The sequence below is a fragment of the Aethalodelphis obliquidens genome, unplaced genomic scaffold, assembly GCF_003676395.1.
Source record: "Aethalodelphis obliquidens isolate GAN/ISIS:26980383/991018 unplaced genomic scaffold, ASM367639v1 scaffold53, whole genome shotgun sequence".
NCBI lineage: Eukaryota > Metazoa > Chordata > Mammalia > Artiodactyla > Delphinidae > Aethalodelphis > Aethalodelphis obliquidens.
Window position 1 is genome coordinate 4297093 of NW_020837997.1, and position 14707 is coordinate 4311799.

General features: G+C 43.6%; 1 protein-coding gene across 1 annotated transcript in view; it reads left to right on the forward strand.

Annotated features, from left to right (window-relative positions):
• Nucleotides 1-13306, forward strand: part of MUC16 (mucin 16, cell surface associated) — an 18372-nt gene extending 5066 nt beyond the window's left edge. Inside the window, exons 4-7 of the mRNA XM_027085842.1 lie at nucleotides 94-1287; nucleotides 2926-3030; nucleotides 11058-11663; nucleotides 13263-13306. Of these exons, the coding sequence (XP_026941643.1) occupies nucleotides 94-1287; nucleotides 2926-3030; nucleotides 11058-11663; nucleotides 13263-13306 (1949 nt within the window). The remainder of the gene's footprint in view (nucleotides 1-93; nucleotides 1288-2925; nucleotides 3031-11057; nucleotides 11664-13262) is intronic.
• The last annotated feature ends 1401 nt before the right edge of the window (nucleotides 13307-14707 follow it).

A 14707-nucleotide genomic window follows, 5' to 3' on the forward strand; every position in this document is an offset into this window, starting at 1 on the left:
CAGAGATGACCACTCTCAGCAGCAGAGGTCCCGAGGATGTGTCTTGGCCAAGCCCTGCCTCTGTGATAGAAACTGGCTCTCCATCTTCCACAGTGATTGTACCTACCATGAGAACACACTCTCCTGAGCCATCCACATTATCAGGGAGGAGCCCCTCCTCTCCTACACCTGTGACCTCAGTTCTCACCCGTGGTCTGGGGAAGACCGAAGACAGATTGGGTACAACCTTGGTAGCAGTGACCACGTTACCTCCAACTTTGAGTAGTCCCACAGTTGAGATAATTTCCACCTCTGAATTCTCCATAGATACAGCGAAAATTCTTCCTCCCCTATACACAATAATGAGTACTGTGGGTTCCAGCAGTTCTGGACACGAACTAAGTTCCTCTGTCCCAATTTTTCCTGAGTCCTCCAGCACCACATATCCTATGGGTACTGCTTCCTCCGTGTATGAGACCACTCCTTCCTCATCAATGCGTTCCTCCTTTGAGACGAAGACACTTTCCCATCTGACTCCTAGACTGAAGGAGACAAGAATAGCCTTGGATTCCAGCTCAAGCACACTCACAAACACACCTTCATCGCCTCTGTCCACTCATGGTTTGAAGGGTCCCAGGACTGATGCTACGTCTTCTGTGAAAGTATCAGCACCAGATCAGCCTCTGTCTACACAGTATACTGACATTCCAGTGGAAACAGTCACACGCTTTTACACTTCTCTCTCCATTACAAGGTCTGCTGGCATAACTGTCCCAGAATCCAATCTTTCTGTGCCTGTATCAGAAAATACACGTTACCTAAGCACAGATATGCTGTCTTCAGCTGAGACCATTTTTGCTAATAACACACTAACACCTTATTTGTCAGAGCCCATGGCTTCCTTTGCTACATCTGGAGTTCCAGGTGCCATTTCAGTTAGTCCATTTTCTAGGACAGAATCAGGCCCTGGGGATGCTACTATGCCCACCACTGCAGAGAGTCTACCTTCTTCAGCTTCAATACCATTCCCCTCTTTGACCTTCCGTACCACTGATTCTTCAACCAGCCCACTCCCCCATTGGATTACTTCCTCACCAGCTACCCCAAGAATAGTAGACACCAACCTTGAGGCAGAGAGCCAAAGCACTGCTGCATTACCCTTGGTTACAGCCGGTACTTTGCAGACTTGGACGCAGCCAGTCAGGACATCTTTACCACCCATTACGGATACCAGAATGACAGAGAGTGTTGGTTTGGGAACAGTGACAAGTTCTTCTCAAGTTCTTCCACACTCAACCCAGTTGACAAGTAAGGACCCACTGCTCCTACACTCTCATTATTTGGGGCTCACAGAAAATGGCTTCTTTTCCGACAGGTAAAAAGGAGTTAATTAGGAGTTTATTACTGCACCAGAAATTCCTTTAGCAAACATATATGTTGATCTATTTTCATGTTCAGGCATTGAAATAAGCACTGGGGGAACAAAGCTAAATAAGTAAGTAGTTGAATAATTATAGTACCATGATGGATGTTGTAACATTACAGCTAATGTTGATGACGACAATAATGATAACAACAAACGTTTATGGAACACTTATTCTGTGTCAAATGCTGTTCTATTAAATTCCTCATTGGAACACAGTTTGAGAAGGGACTATTATAAGCCCATTCTACAAATGAGTCAACTGATACAGAGAGAGGTTGAGTAATTTGATCAAGATCATTAAAGCTGGTAAGTGATAAGAACTCAGATTATATGGGACTAGGAACCTATGTTCTTAGCCATTAGGCTAGGCAGGAGTGGTCCAAGAGATAGGAGGAAAAGCAAGAGATTCTGGCCTCACAGAAGCCAGAGGAAGAGAGAGTTTTAGGAAGGAGGGATGGTCAGTTCCATCAAATGCTACAGAATAGCCAAATTGAAATGAGGTGAGAAGTTCTCTGACAACATGTGGGTCCTCAGGGATTCTAATGAAGGGAGCATCAATGAGTTTTAGAGGACTGAAACAACAGATAAAATAATACATAGATAAAAGGAGAGATTCCTCCTTTAAACTGAGCATGTTTCTATATTGAGAAGAGAGTCAGCAAGGAGAAGGGAAAGAAAAAGGTGAGTGAATGAAAATCGAGGGAACAAAGTACCTATGGATGTGGGAAGTACTTAGGACCTAGGAGGAGAAACACCACCTCCAAAAGAACAGTAGATGAGGTAGGGAACTTCTTGGGAGGATTCCATTCCTTGGATAAGTTGAATTTGATGCCAGATTTTGTTCTGGACACAAATCCAACAAGGCCCTCCAACTACTCCAGCACCTATTCACTAGACAATATGTACAGAAGGGTGATTTGATTATTTCCCAAACCAGTTTTAACAATTCACAATCAGGTTAGACACATTGATGGCTATTGACCCATGTCTTAAAACGTGGCTTGATAGTTCAGTGATGGGTGTTCAGTAAGCAAGTGATGAGTGGAATGGAAAGAAGGTAGGACTGTGGTTGGATGGGAGGAAGGAAGAAAGGAAGAATGGAGTGATAGATGAATGAAAGAAGAAAAGATGGATGTATAGAAGAAAGGATGAATGTATAGAGGGAAGGGTGAAAATAAGGAAGATGGATGGAAGAAAGGATTGAAGGAAATAAAGATTGAAGGAAATACTGTAGGGATGAAAAGTTGCAAAGAAAGGAGAGAGGAAATATGAAAGGAAAGATGCATGGTAGGAAGAAAGGATAAAAGGAAGGATGGATGGAATGGGTAGATATAAGGGTAGATGGACAGAAAGATGGATGAATCTCTGTGTGAATGGATGAACACAGCCCTGGTTCCAATCCATACAGATGGTTGAGAAGAAATGCATTGTGTAGTCAAATTAAGTGGATCTATTTAGACCATGTTATCCTTCTGGATGAGATGAGTTACTCTAGGTCTCTTTCCTACCCTCTCCTGCAGGGACTGACGGCATTGTGGAGCATATCACAAAGATACCCAATGAAGCAGCACATGGAGACACCACCGTCCATGTCCCCCTGGCATCCACGTCTGCTAGTCTTAGAGGTAGGTTCAACTTTGCTTACTTCCCAGTAATCCGACTTATGCCTTTATTTCCTGTTCCAGAGGGATGAAATGTTTGTTTCTTTAGAGAAAGAACTATGTGGAGTTGCCATGGGTTTCCCTGTCTCAACTGAATCTTTGTCAAGTTGTTACCAGGTAGATGTTACCTTTCATTCCCTCATAACATGCTGAGTGAGTTTAGTTCAAGGTTGGATATGTCAGCTTCACAAATCCGACCCAGTTTAACTTAACTCTGAAAGTGCTTATTAATAATTTACTGTGTGTTAGAAACTATGACATAAACTAAGGATGCACAGATGAAAATAGATCGGCATTGCATCCATGGAGCTCTCAGTCCAGTACAGGAGACAGCAAAGGAAAAAAATAATTATGATGCAAGTTTTAAAAAAATTTTTATTGGAGTATAGTTGACTTACAATGTTGTGTTAGTTTCAGGTGTACAGAAAAGTGAATCAGTTACACACATATACATATATCCACTCTTTTTTAGATTCTTTTCCCATACAGGCCTTTACAGAGTATTGAGTAGAGTTCCCTGTGCTATAAAGTAGGTCCTTATTAGTTATATGATGCAACTTTAAAGTACTTGAATGGTAGAAGGAAGGCTTCATGGAGGAGGTAACATTTGAGCTGTGTTTGAAACGATGAAGAGGAATTTAGCAGGAAGACAAGGAGAACTGATGAAGACATTCTGGACAGAAGGGAGAGTTGCATGCAAAGGCACAGGGAAGGGTAAAATCTGGACATATTTGGGAGGTACAAATAATTCACCTTTGCTAAACTATGAAATATACAGATGAGATGGTGAGAGATGAGACTGTAGACGGGCAGAAAACAACATTCAGAAAACTTTTTAAGCCCTTGTAATGCTTGGATGCCCTTTAACAAAAGGACAAAAAGTTTGTGGCCAAAAAAGTCTGACAAACATGTTGCTCCTGGAAATTCCCTGGCGGCCCAATGGTTAGGACTCTGTGCTTCCATTGCAGGGGGCACGGGTTCAATCCCTGGTCAAGGAACTAAGATTCCACAAGCCGCGTGGTGTGCCAAACAAACAAACAAAAAAACATTGCTCCTTCCTAGAGGGTAATAACATGCATAAGCATGTTAAAGGCTCTGAGATATCCTGCTGTAAAGAAACTTGTTCAGCCTTATTCAACACAGGGTTTTACATAATTATTTGACTGTATAATATTTTTGCTGAAAAGCACCTACTAACATGTTACAGTATTATTGGTCTGCATGAGTGTTTAAGAGGTGCATGGTGAGGAGAGGGGTTCTCCTCACCACATGGCTAAAAGGTAAAGTTCCCCATACCCATTAAGTTTCTTCCAACATTTTTTAAAATTTTATTTATTTATTTATCTGTTTATTTATTTATTTATTTTTGGCTGCGTTGGGTCTTCATTGCTGCACGCAGGCTTTCTCTAGTTGCGTCCAGCAGGGGCTACTCTTCATTACGATGTGTGGGCTTCTCATTACAGTGGCTTCTCTTGTTGCAGAGCATGGGCTCTAGGCATGCAGGTTTCAGTAGTTGTGGCACGTGGTCTCAGTAGTTGTGGCTCGGGGGCTCTAGAGTGCAGGCTCAGTAGTTGTGGTGCACAGGCTTAGTTGCTCCACGGCATGTGGGATCTTCACGGACCAGGGGTCGAACCCGTGTCCCCTGCATTGGCAGACGGATCCTTAACCACTGCGCCACCAGGGATGTCCCATTTTCCAACATTTTTAGAGACCAGACTATTTTACCAGTACATTTTGGAAGCTTTTTGCCAGATCCAGGCTTTGGACAGAGTCACTACCAGTCAGGTTATTAGTCTTATCCTGTGACCCAGGTATCTTTGGTTGGCTCCCCGCAGAAGCAGACATGAGTTAAGGATGTGGGCAAGTAGTTTATTTTAGGTGGGGGTTGGTCCCAGGAAGCGCTGGAGAAGAGAAGGAAAGGAAGTCAATGCAAGGTGCTTTCCTGAGCAGCTCACAGCTGTGGGCAAAAGAGTGTCAGTTCCACTCGGGACCTCTAGGAGACAGCATAGAACACCTCACCTAGCCAAGTGGCTGGAGTGTTTATCATCCAACTTCCTTCCATTGCTGGCCATGGGCTGCTTGGTCCTGGAGGTAACCCTCAGCACTTCCAGCCTGCCGGACACACAGGCTAAGTGAAAGCCCTTAGGTGCAGAGCTACAGGGGCTGCATTAGGATCCCGTTGTGATTACGTACTACAGCAGTGAGTGCTTGTGGGATATGAGTGAGGCATTGCCAGTTGGCTACACCAGATCACTTGGAAATGGATCACTGAGCTTCAGGTGATAACCAATATTTAGATGGCAAAGTTTATGAGGTATAGCTAACCATATTCATTGGCTTCTTTCAATATAGAGCGGGATTTCTCAACCTCAGTACTATCGATATTTTGGGCAGATAACTACTTGTTGTAGGGGGCTGTAGGATGTTCAACAGCATCCCTGGCCTCTGCTCACAGGATGCCAGTAGCACCCTCCATATACACACAGCTGTGACAACCAAAAATGCCTCCTGACATTGCCAAGTGTCTCCTGGGAGCAAAACTGCCCCAGGCTGAGACCACTAAATTAGAGAATCCTTGAGGACCCCACCCCCATGGTCATTTTCTCCTTACATCCTTCCTTTCCATCCTGGCCCCCACAAGATCCTGAAACTCGGTTAGGGAATTAATAACCTGCAGTGGTTGAGAGCATAGGTCTAGGATTCAGAGAGGACTATGTTCAAATTTCCACACTATCAGTCAGTAGCTGTGTGATCTTGGCAAATGATGATCTCTGAGTTTCTGTCTTTTCCCTGGTCTGTACAATGACAAGAATAATAGGATATACACTCAGTGTTCTTGTGAGGCTCAAAAATACAAGGCATGTTAGGCAATTTGCTCATCATCATCTTCATCATCAAATACATATTAAACACATTAGGATGTGTACTCTTGGCGATGTTTTTTAGGGTATACCCAGCAACCCAAGGACATTGTTCCACCATCAGAGTCCAAATCCTCCTCCTTTTGTCCCTCTCCCTGCAGCAACCTCCAGTAGGCTTTGTGGTCTTTATAGAGAAGCCTCCCTGTAGTTCTTCCTCCTTCCTGGGGACCTTTTTCTGAAGGCCTGGTGAGTAGCTGCTGTCTCAGCCAATATCACTCTACTCTTCCTCAGAGACTGAATTCCAGTCACCTTGGCCAGCTAGCATGGTTCCTGGCAAATTCAATTCAGTAAACATTTATTGTATATTAGAAGTCCAAAGAGCAGGAGTAGTAATAATGTGTGATTGTAGCTACTAACTGTAGCAATAACTCTAGCAATAGTAGGTAATAGCAGGCAGCAGCAGCAGTAGTAGCAATAACAGTAGTAATAGGTGGTAATAGTAGTAGTAGCAGCAGTAATGGTTGGTAGCAGCAGTGGTAGCATTAACAGTATTAATAACAGCAGAAATGGTAGGTAGAGGCAGTGATAGTAGTAACAGTAGTAATAACTCTAGCAATAGTAGATAATAGTAGACAGTAGTAGTAGTGGTGGTAGTAACAGTAGTAATAGGTGGTAATAGTAGTAGTAACAGCAACAACAGTAGTAATAGGTGGTAACAGTAGTAGTAACAGCAGTAATGTTAGGTAGTGGCAGTGGTAGTAGTAACAGTAGTAATAACAGCAGAAATAGTAGATAGAGGCAGTGAGAGTACTAAAAGTAGTAGTAGTAGGTAGTAGCAAGAGTAGTAATAACAGTGGTAATAGTAGATAAATAGTAGTGGTAGTAGTGGTAACATCTTATTACAAAACAGGAGGCATTGTGCTTGGTGCATTTTTATCAAGACTCTGAGATGACCACTGTACTTATTCCTACTTTATAGATAAGAAAATGGAGGTCTAGCAAGATCTGACAACTTAAAGAGCCACACATCTGTTTAGTGGAGGAGCCAGAACACTAATGTGGCGTAAGAGCCCAAGCTCTTAAGCACAAAGATGCATGATCTCTCTCAAGTCAGAGGAGACCTGCTAATGTGCATATTCATCCATGTATTTGTTCATTCATTCAACAAATATTTGTTGAGCGCCTACAATATGCCAAGCAGTCAGACATTAGTAGATATTACCAGGCAGACTGGGAGGGGTGGTACAGTGCAGGTTCAGACAGTATGATGAGGAAACATTGAGAAGGGACAGATGGATTCCTACATGGATTTGTAAAGGTAGATTTGAGCTAGGGTTTGAAGAAGGGCAGAACATAAAACCTGTGAGAGATGGGCATGGCAGGTAGAGAAAACAGCTTGAACAAAGGCTCAGAGGGAGAGTACAGAGAACATCTGGAAACAGGGGGTGGTCAAGAATTCATGGAGGAGTTTCCACATCTACTTCTCTGACTGATATGCATTGAGGAGACAATAAATATATCAGAGAAATTTATAGAAAGTGACTAGAACTTTGAGGATTTCGTTTTATAAATACAAAAAAAAAACAACCTGAAACCTATTTTCAAAAATCCATTTGTGGGCTTCCCTGGTGGCGCAGTGGTTGAGAGCCCGCCTGCCGATGCAGGGGACACGGGTTCATGCCCCGGTCTGAGAGGATCCCACATGCCGTGGAGCGGCTGGGCCCGTGAGCCATGGCCATTGAGCCTGCGTGTCTGGAGCCTGTGCTCTGCAACGGGAGAGGCCGCAACAGTGAGAGGCCCGCGTACTGCAAAAAAAAAAAAAAAAAAAATCCATTTGTGTGGGACTTCCCTGGTGGCACAGTGGTTAAGAATCCACCTGCTAATGCAGGGGACACGGGTTCAAGCCCTGGTTCAGGAAGATCCCACATGCCGCGGGGCAACTAAGCTCACGCGCCACAACTACTGAGCCCACATGCCGCAACTACTGAAGCCTGCGCACCCTAGGGCCCATGCTCTGCAACGACATGCCACCACAATGAGAAGCCCGCGCACCGCAACGAAGAGTAGCCCCCACTCGCCGCAACTAGAGAAAGTCTGAGCGCAGCAACGAAGACCTAACGCAGCCAAAAAAAAATTTTTTAATCCATTTGTAACCTCATTCCCTAGCGAATGGCAACGTTAACCACAGTCTTGTGGGTTATCCATGCTTGGCCAAACTTCCCAGGATCTCCTTCTCACTTCCTGAATAGTTTATCGAAAAAGGTAAAGTTCTTAGACTTACATGAACTACAGTTTAAATCCTGGTCTAGACACTCTAGATGTAATTAAATATCAAAAATCTCTGCGGGGGCTTCCCTGGTGGCGCAGTGGTTAAGAATCTGCCTGCCAATGCAGGGGACACGGGTTTGAGCCCTGGTCTGGGAAGATCCCACATGCCGCAGAGCAACTAAGCCCGTGAGATACAACTACTGAGCCTGCGCGCCGGGAGAGGCCGTGACAGTGAGAGGCCCGCGCACGGCGATGAAGAGTGGCCCCCGCTCGCCGCAACTGGAGAAAGCCCTCGCACAGAAACGAAGACCTAACACAGCCAAAAAAAAAATTAATTAATTAAAAAAAAAAAATCCCTACGGGGCTTCCCTGGTGGCACAGTGGTTGAGAGTCCGCCTGCCGATGCAGGGGACATGGGTTTGTGCCCCGGTCCAGGAAGATCCCACATGCCGCGGAGCGGCTGGGCCTGCTGAGCCTGCGCGTCCGGAGCCTGTGCTCCGCAATGGGAGAGGCCACAGCAGTGAGAGGCCCGCATACCGCAAAAAAAAAAAAAAAAAAAATCTCTGCGTACTGGTTCCAGTAGCTACTTACTTGATGATCTTGGATATATTGCTTAAGCTCCTATCTGTAAAGTGTGGGGAGAAATATCTACATCAAAATAGGTATTGGGTGCATTAAATAAAGTCAAGTCTTCGGATGTACTATCTAAAAATTTTAACCTCCCTGAGGATCGGCTCTTTCATCCATAGAATAAAAGTGATTACTATGTAATCATAATTTTAAAGGTTTAAAATGACAATTAATATAGGATACTTAACAAATGAGAGGTCTCCAGTTATGATATTATTATTTGTAACCGAAAGTGGGGCCCAACTGCTTACCGCTCAAAAGCCAATAAAGAGGCAAGGTTGGTGGAAAGTTTGCTTTATTTTGGATGCCAGCAACTGCAGGGAGAGGGGAGGGCAGACTCCTGTCCAAAGGCCAACTCCCACCCCCACAACCGGTGGGCAAGAGCTTTTATAGACGGAGGGATGGGGCTACATGCAGAAACAGCAGAGTCAGCTCTCACAGTCATCTTGAAATTGGTCATCAGTGGTCTGACCAGCATCATCTTGATTGTTTTAAGTACAGTTTTAGGGCCAGTTTGTTTCCATTTCTTTGAGGCAAATTCTTGGAATCGTGTCAGCTTATGTCATAGCTACGGTCTGGTCATCATGTAGTTAATTTCTTCCACCTGGTAGGGGTTTCAGTCTCTACAAGACAGCTCACAGGATACGGCTCAGAATATTATCTATAGCCCTTGAGAAGGACCTAAAGGTCCTTGACTTTGCTTAATGACTAAACTATCATTTAGTCTTGTTTGACTGCTTTTCTTTGCTTCTGCATTTTCTCACTTCTCTGATTAAACTTATTCTTTGGCTAAAGTGTTTCCACAGACAAAAGGCAGGCTGAGGACATGGGGGTCAAAGACAATAGGGTCCTGCTCCATTTCAGTATCATATTCTCAACTGTCAGTTCCCAACCAGAGATGCTTATGAAGAAACTGCCTGTGGTGATAGAACACTTGCCCAGATGATAGCCTGACTGACAGACTCAGGATCTCTGTGAGGGTGTGTTCAGAATAGATAGATATTTTTTTCAAAGCTAAACAAATAAATATCATCACAGCTCTGGTTAAAAAATGAGCAGTGGTCTAATTTTCTGGATCAATCTTTTTCTCTCTTCCTTCTCCTACTTTCACTCATTTTAGATTAATGATTATTCCAATATGGTCCTGAGGTATTTATACTCTCTTGAACTTGGGCAATATAGCTGCCACCTGTGTTTATAGTTAATAAAAAGAGCAATTAGATTTATTCGGATTTCAGAGAGCTCTTTCATTTTATGTGCATGGATCTTATTTTTTTTAAGATTTATTTATTTATTTAATTTATTTTTGCCTGCGTTGAGTCTTAGTTGTGGCATGCAGGATCTTCTCTGAGGCATGCAGGATCTTTCTTTGCAGCACACGGGCTTCTCTCTAGCTGTGGCATGCAGATTTTCTCTCTCTAGTTGTGGTGCGCAGGCTCCAGGGAGTGTGGTTTCTGTAGTTGTGGTGCGTGGGGTCCAGAATGCATGGGCTCTGTAGTTTGCGGCATGCAGGCTCTCTTGTTGAGGCCCGCGAGCTCAGTAGTTGCAGCACGCAGGCTTAGTTGCCTCACGGCATGTGGGATCTTAGTTCCCTGACCAGGGATCGAACCCACATCCCCTGCATTGGAAGGTGGATTCTTTACCACTGGAGCACCAGGGTAGTCCCATGCATGGATCTTTTTTAAGGAAAGTTTTACTCCATTATGTTTTTGAGTTTTGTTTCTGTTGTTATTATTCTGATTTCTACCTGAGAAAAAAATAATAAACCTTATGTCGGTTTCCATTTTCAGTTTTTTCACTGTTCTCTTTTTATTTTCATGCTCTTAATGTTTATAATAAACTCATAAACTGATTTTTTAATATATTTTCTTGGCCGCCGCACAGCATGTGGGATCTTAGCTCCCCAACCAGGGATCGAACCAGTGCCCCTTGCATTGGAAGTATGGAGTCTTAACCACAGAACCACCAGGGAAGTCCTATAAACTGATGTTTTAAAATTCTATTCCTGTTCTAAATAAATACTTTTAAACAGAAAAAGAATTCATGGAGGAGTTGCAGCCCAAGATGAGTCAGGTAGGGTGAGGGAATGCCAATCACAATTCCTTTTCCCATTCCAGAAGCATCACTGGAACACCCCAGGCAGACATTTCTCTCCCTTTCCTGATGTGGAGAAAAAATAAGCGATTGCCAACCCAGTAAGTAGTAATCATGTGTCCCTCCTACAATTCACAGGACTATCAACAGGAGGGAAAGAGAGGGCAGAGACAACTGCCATGGTTCTGAAGACCACTTCCACAGTGACTTTGACTACCAGAGTCTCTACTCCCACTTCAGGTATGCTGTCTCTCCTTAGGACATCAGATAAAACAGCCAGCATAAGCACAACAGGAATGATCAGCACAACCCCAGATGTTCCAAAGATGACAGCCTCATTTGTCACCAGACCTGGAGACAAGACCAGCACAGTAGTTCCCATGACAACCCCATCTATTTTCAATAGAGGACCACAGACTACACCCTCACTGGTCCCTAGTTCTGGGGCAGAGACCAGTGCAGCTGTTCCAACTCTGACTGTTTCCTTTGGTGAGCCAGAGACCACAACCTCATGGGTCACTCATCCTGCAGAGACTAGCCCAACTGTTTCCAGGGCAATCCTGAATGTTTCTCATAGTGAATCAGACAGCACACCCCCAACAGCTACAAGTTCTGGGGAAGAAGTCAGTTCAGCTGTTCCAACTCCGACTGTCTCCCCTGATGTACTGGGGGTGGTGACCTCACTGGTTACTAGTTCTGGGACAGAGACCAGCTCAGTTGATCAAACTCTGACTGTTTCCCCTGGTCAGCCAAATGCAACAACCTCATGGCTCCATTCCACAGAGACCAGCACACCTGTTTCCAAAACAACTCTGAATTTTTCTACCTGGATTAAAATCTGTTTTGTATTTCAGCAGTCCATTTTCCCAAGATCAGACAGCTAATACATGTGGTAGAATCGAGACTCAAACCTAAATTGACTCGAAAATCTAAGCCCACCTAATTACTAGGCTACAGCTCAGACTAACCCAGCTATAACAAACCTCAAATCTCAGGATGGAAAAGTATATTAAGCGGCCCCTAATACAACAATTTAAACTAAGTAATTATGTCCCTACTATATCACCTTGGACAATTTCTTTCTACCTGGATTAAAATCTGTTTTGTATTTCAGCAGTCCTTGGGAATTACCTAAAAGTAGTAGTTAACCACTATGGGTTTTGGTGAATTATAGGTCTTGCTTTAATTTAGCCCTGGTCCTGCCTATTGCTTACTCTGTGGCCCTGGGCAAGTCATGACCTCTCCACACTTTGTCCATTTTTAGAATGGAATTTTTTAAAAAGTCACCTACGAACTTGGACTGGAACTACACCATTGACTCTCCTGGGTCGCCAGCTTACAGAGGGCAGATCTTGGGACTTTTCAGCCTCCATAATTACATAAGCCAATTCATTATTTAAAAAAAAAAAAAAGTCACCTAAGTGTGAGTCAAATGAGATGAAACCTGAATAACCCAAGTAAACCACAGGCTCCACTTGGTCAAGTCTCAGAGAAGAGTTTCATTTCAAGAAACCCAATGAGACTATTAAATATAAAATAAGTCTAAGTTTTACTTGCATTTCTTACAGAGCATCAAAGAGGATCCAATCCATTATCCAGAACCATACTTATTCAAATCCTCTTTCCTCCATTTTCTCATATTCTCCAACTTTATATTCTCTGGCTGACCCCCCAAGTCTGTCTCTCTCTCCATCTCCCTCACTATTCTCAGTCCAACATTACAGGAGTCCAAGAACTATGCTGTCAAAGGTCAAACTTTGTCTTTGGAGAGCTGGGTATTGGGAGAAACTCAACGAGCAAGGACAAAATTATATGTCATGGATGAAGAGAACACAAATAAGGCTGGAAACACACATAAAATTGCTGTCCTTATTATTTATTTGATGAGGTTGATATTATTCCAGGCACCTAGTAAATCTCCACAATATTGAGGGTGATTTGATCATTATTTTCTTTAAGGTTAATGGTTATGAGGATGAAATTATCAGGAGCATCAGAGTATGAGGCAGTTAACTCATAAAGAATAACCATCTTTATTTACTGATGAATCTCAAAGAAAGCACTCAGTAAGGTCTGTGAGCTTGTGTTTCCAGTTCTACACTTCATTCCTTTTTTTTGTTTTTAAGTCTTTACTGAATTTGTTACAGTATTGCTTCTGCTTTAAGTTTTGGTTTTTTTGGCCGTGAGGCATGTGGGATCTTAGCTCCCTGAACAGGGAATGAACCCGCACCCCCTGCATTGGAAGGTGAAGTCTTAACCACTGGACTGCCAGGGAAGTCCCCCTTCACTCCTTTCTTAACCTTCTCCCATCATCTTACTCTTTCTTTCTGCCTCTCTCTGCAGGTTATAACCATCAGTACTGGATCCCCACCACCAGCAGTGAGTAATGAGGGCTCAGATATTCCCATGACCCTGGGACCCTTCCTCCCTCAGCCTGCTCCCTGGGAGGAAAGTATGCCCCATCCCCCAGACACTCAGCCCCACAATAGCCTCAGACCAGCAAAAGTCTCAGGTTAAGCTAAGGTAGAGATGCAAGTTTCCATTAATAACTCTAGCCTCTCGTTGCTTCATGATAGGATCCAACAATTCTTTCAGCTCCGGTGACCTCTACATTCTCTCCAGGACCTCCAACATCTCTGACCTCCACCCCCAGCTCCACAGGTCTAATATCTGGGTCATGAAATTTCAAATCCCATCTAGTGGCTGATGGATTCTTGCATGGTCTGGACCCTGATGCCCACACAGCCTCAGCCTGTCCCACTGTCTACCTTGCTCCCTAATCCAGCCTCACTTCTGTTCCTGCAGGGCCCAGACATCCTTCCATTCTCATGCACTTACTGTTTTTGGAACTCAGCTGTGCTTGGTTCCTCCTTGTCCTCCAAATCTCATCTCAGCACGTTCTTGCTCAGACCATCTCCTAGAAAACAGCTTTTCCCCATAGCTAATCTCTATTCTATTCCTATTGATATGAACATTTCCTTCCTGGAAATTACTGCTATTCTGTGGGCAAGGATGTGGATAAAAGGGAACCCTTGTACACTGTTGGTAGGAATGTAAATTGGTATAGTCATTGCAGAAAACAGTATGGAGGTTTCTCAGAAAACTAGAAATAGAACACTATATGACCCAGCAATTCCACTCTTGAAAAAAACAAACACTAATTTGAAAATATTCCTGTGCCCCAGCGTTCATAGCAGCATTGTTTACAATTGCCAAGATATGGAAGCAACCTATGTGTCCATCAACAGATGAATGGATAAAAAAAGATGCGTGTGTGTGTGTGTGTGTGTGTACACAATGGAATACTACTCAGTCATAAAAAGGACAAAATTTTGCCATTTGCAGAGACATAGATGGACTTGGAGGGTATGATGTTAAGTGAAATAAGTCAGACAGAGAAAGACAAATACTGTATGATCTCACTTATATGTGGCATCTAAAAAATACAACAAACTAGTGAATATAACAAAAAAGAAGTAGACTCACAGATGTAAAGAACAAAGTAGTGGTTACCAATGGGGGTGGGGGGAGGGGCAACACAGGGGTTGTGGAGTGGGAGGCATAAGCTACTGGGTGTAAGACAGGCTCAAGGATGTACTGTACAACACGGGGAAAATAGCCAATATTTGTAATAACTGTAAATGGAAAGTAACCTTTAAAATTGTATAAAAGGGACTTCCCTGGTGATCCAGTGGTTAAGACTCCGAGCTCCCAGTGCAGGGGGCACGGGTTTGATCCCTGGTCAGGGAATAAGATCCCACATGCTGTGCAGCGCAGCCAAAAACATA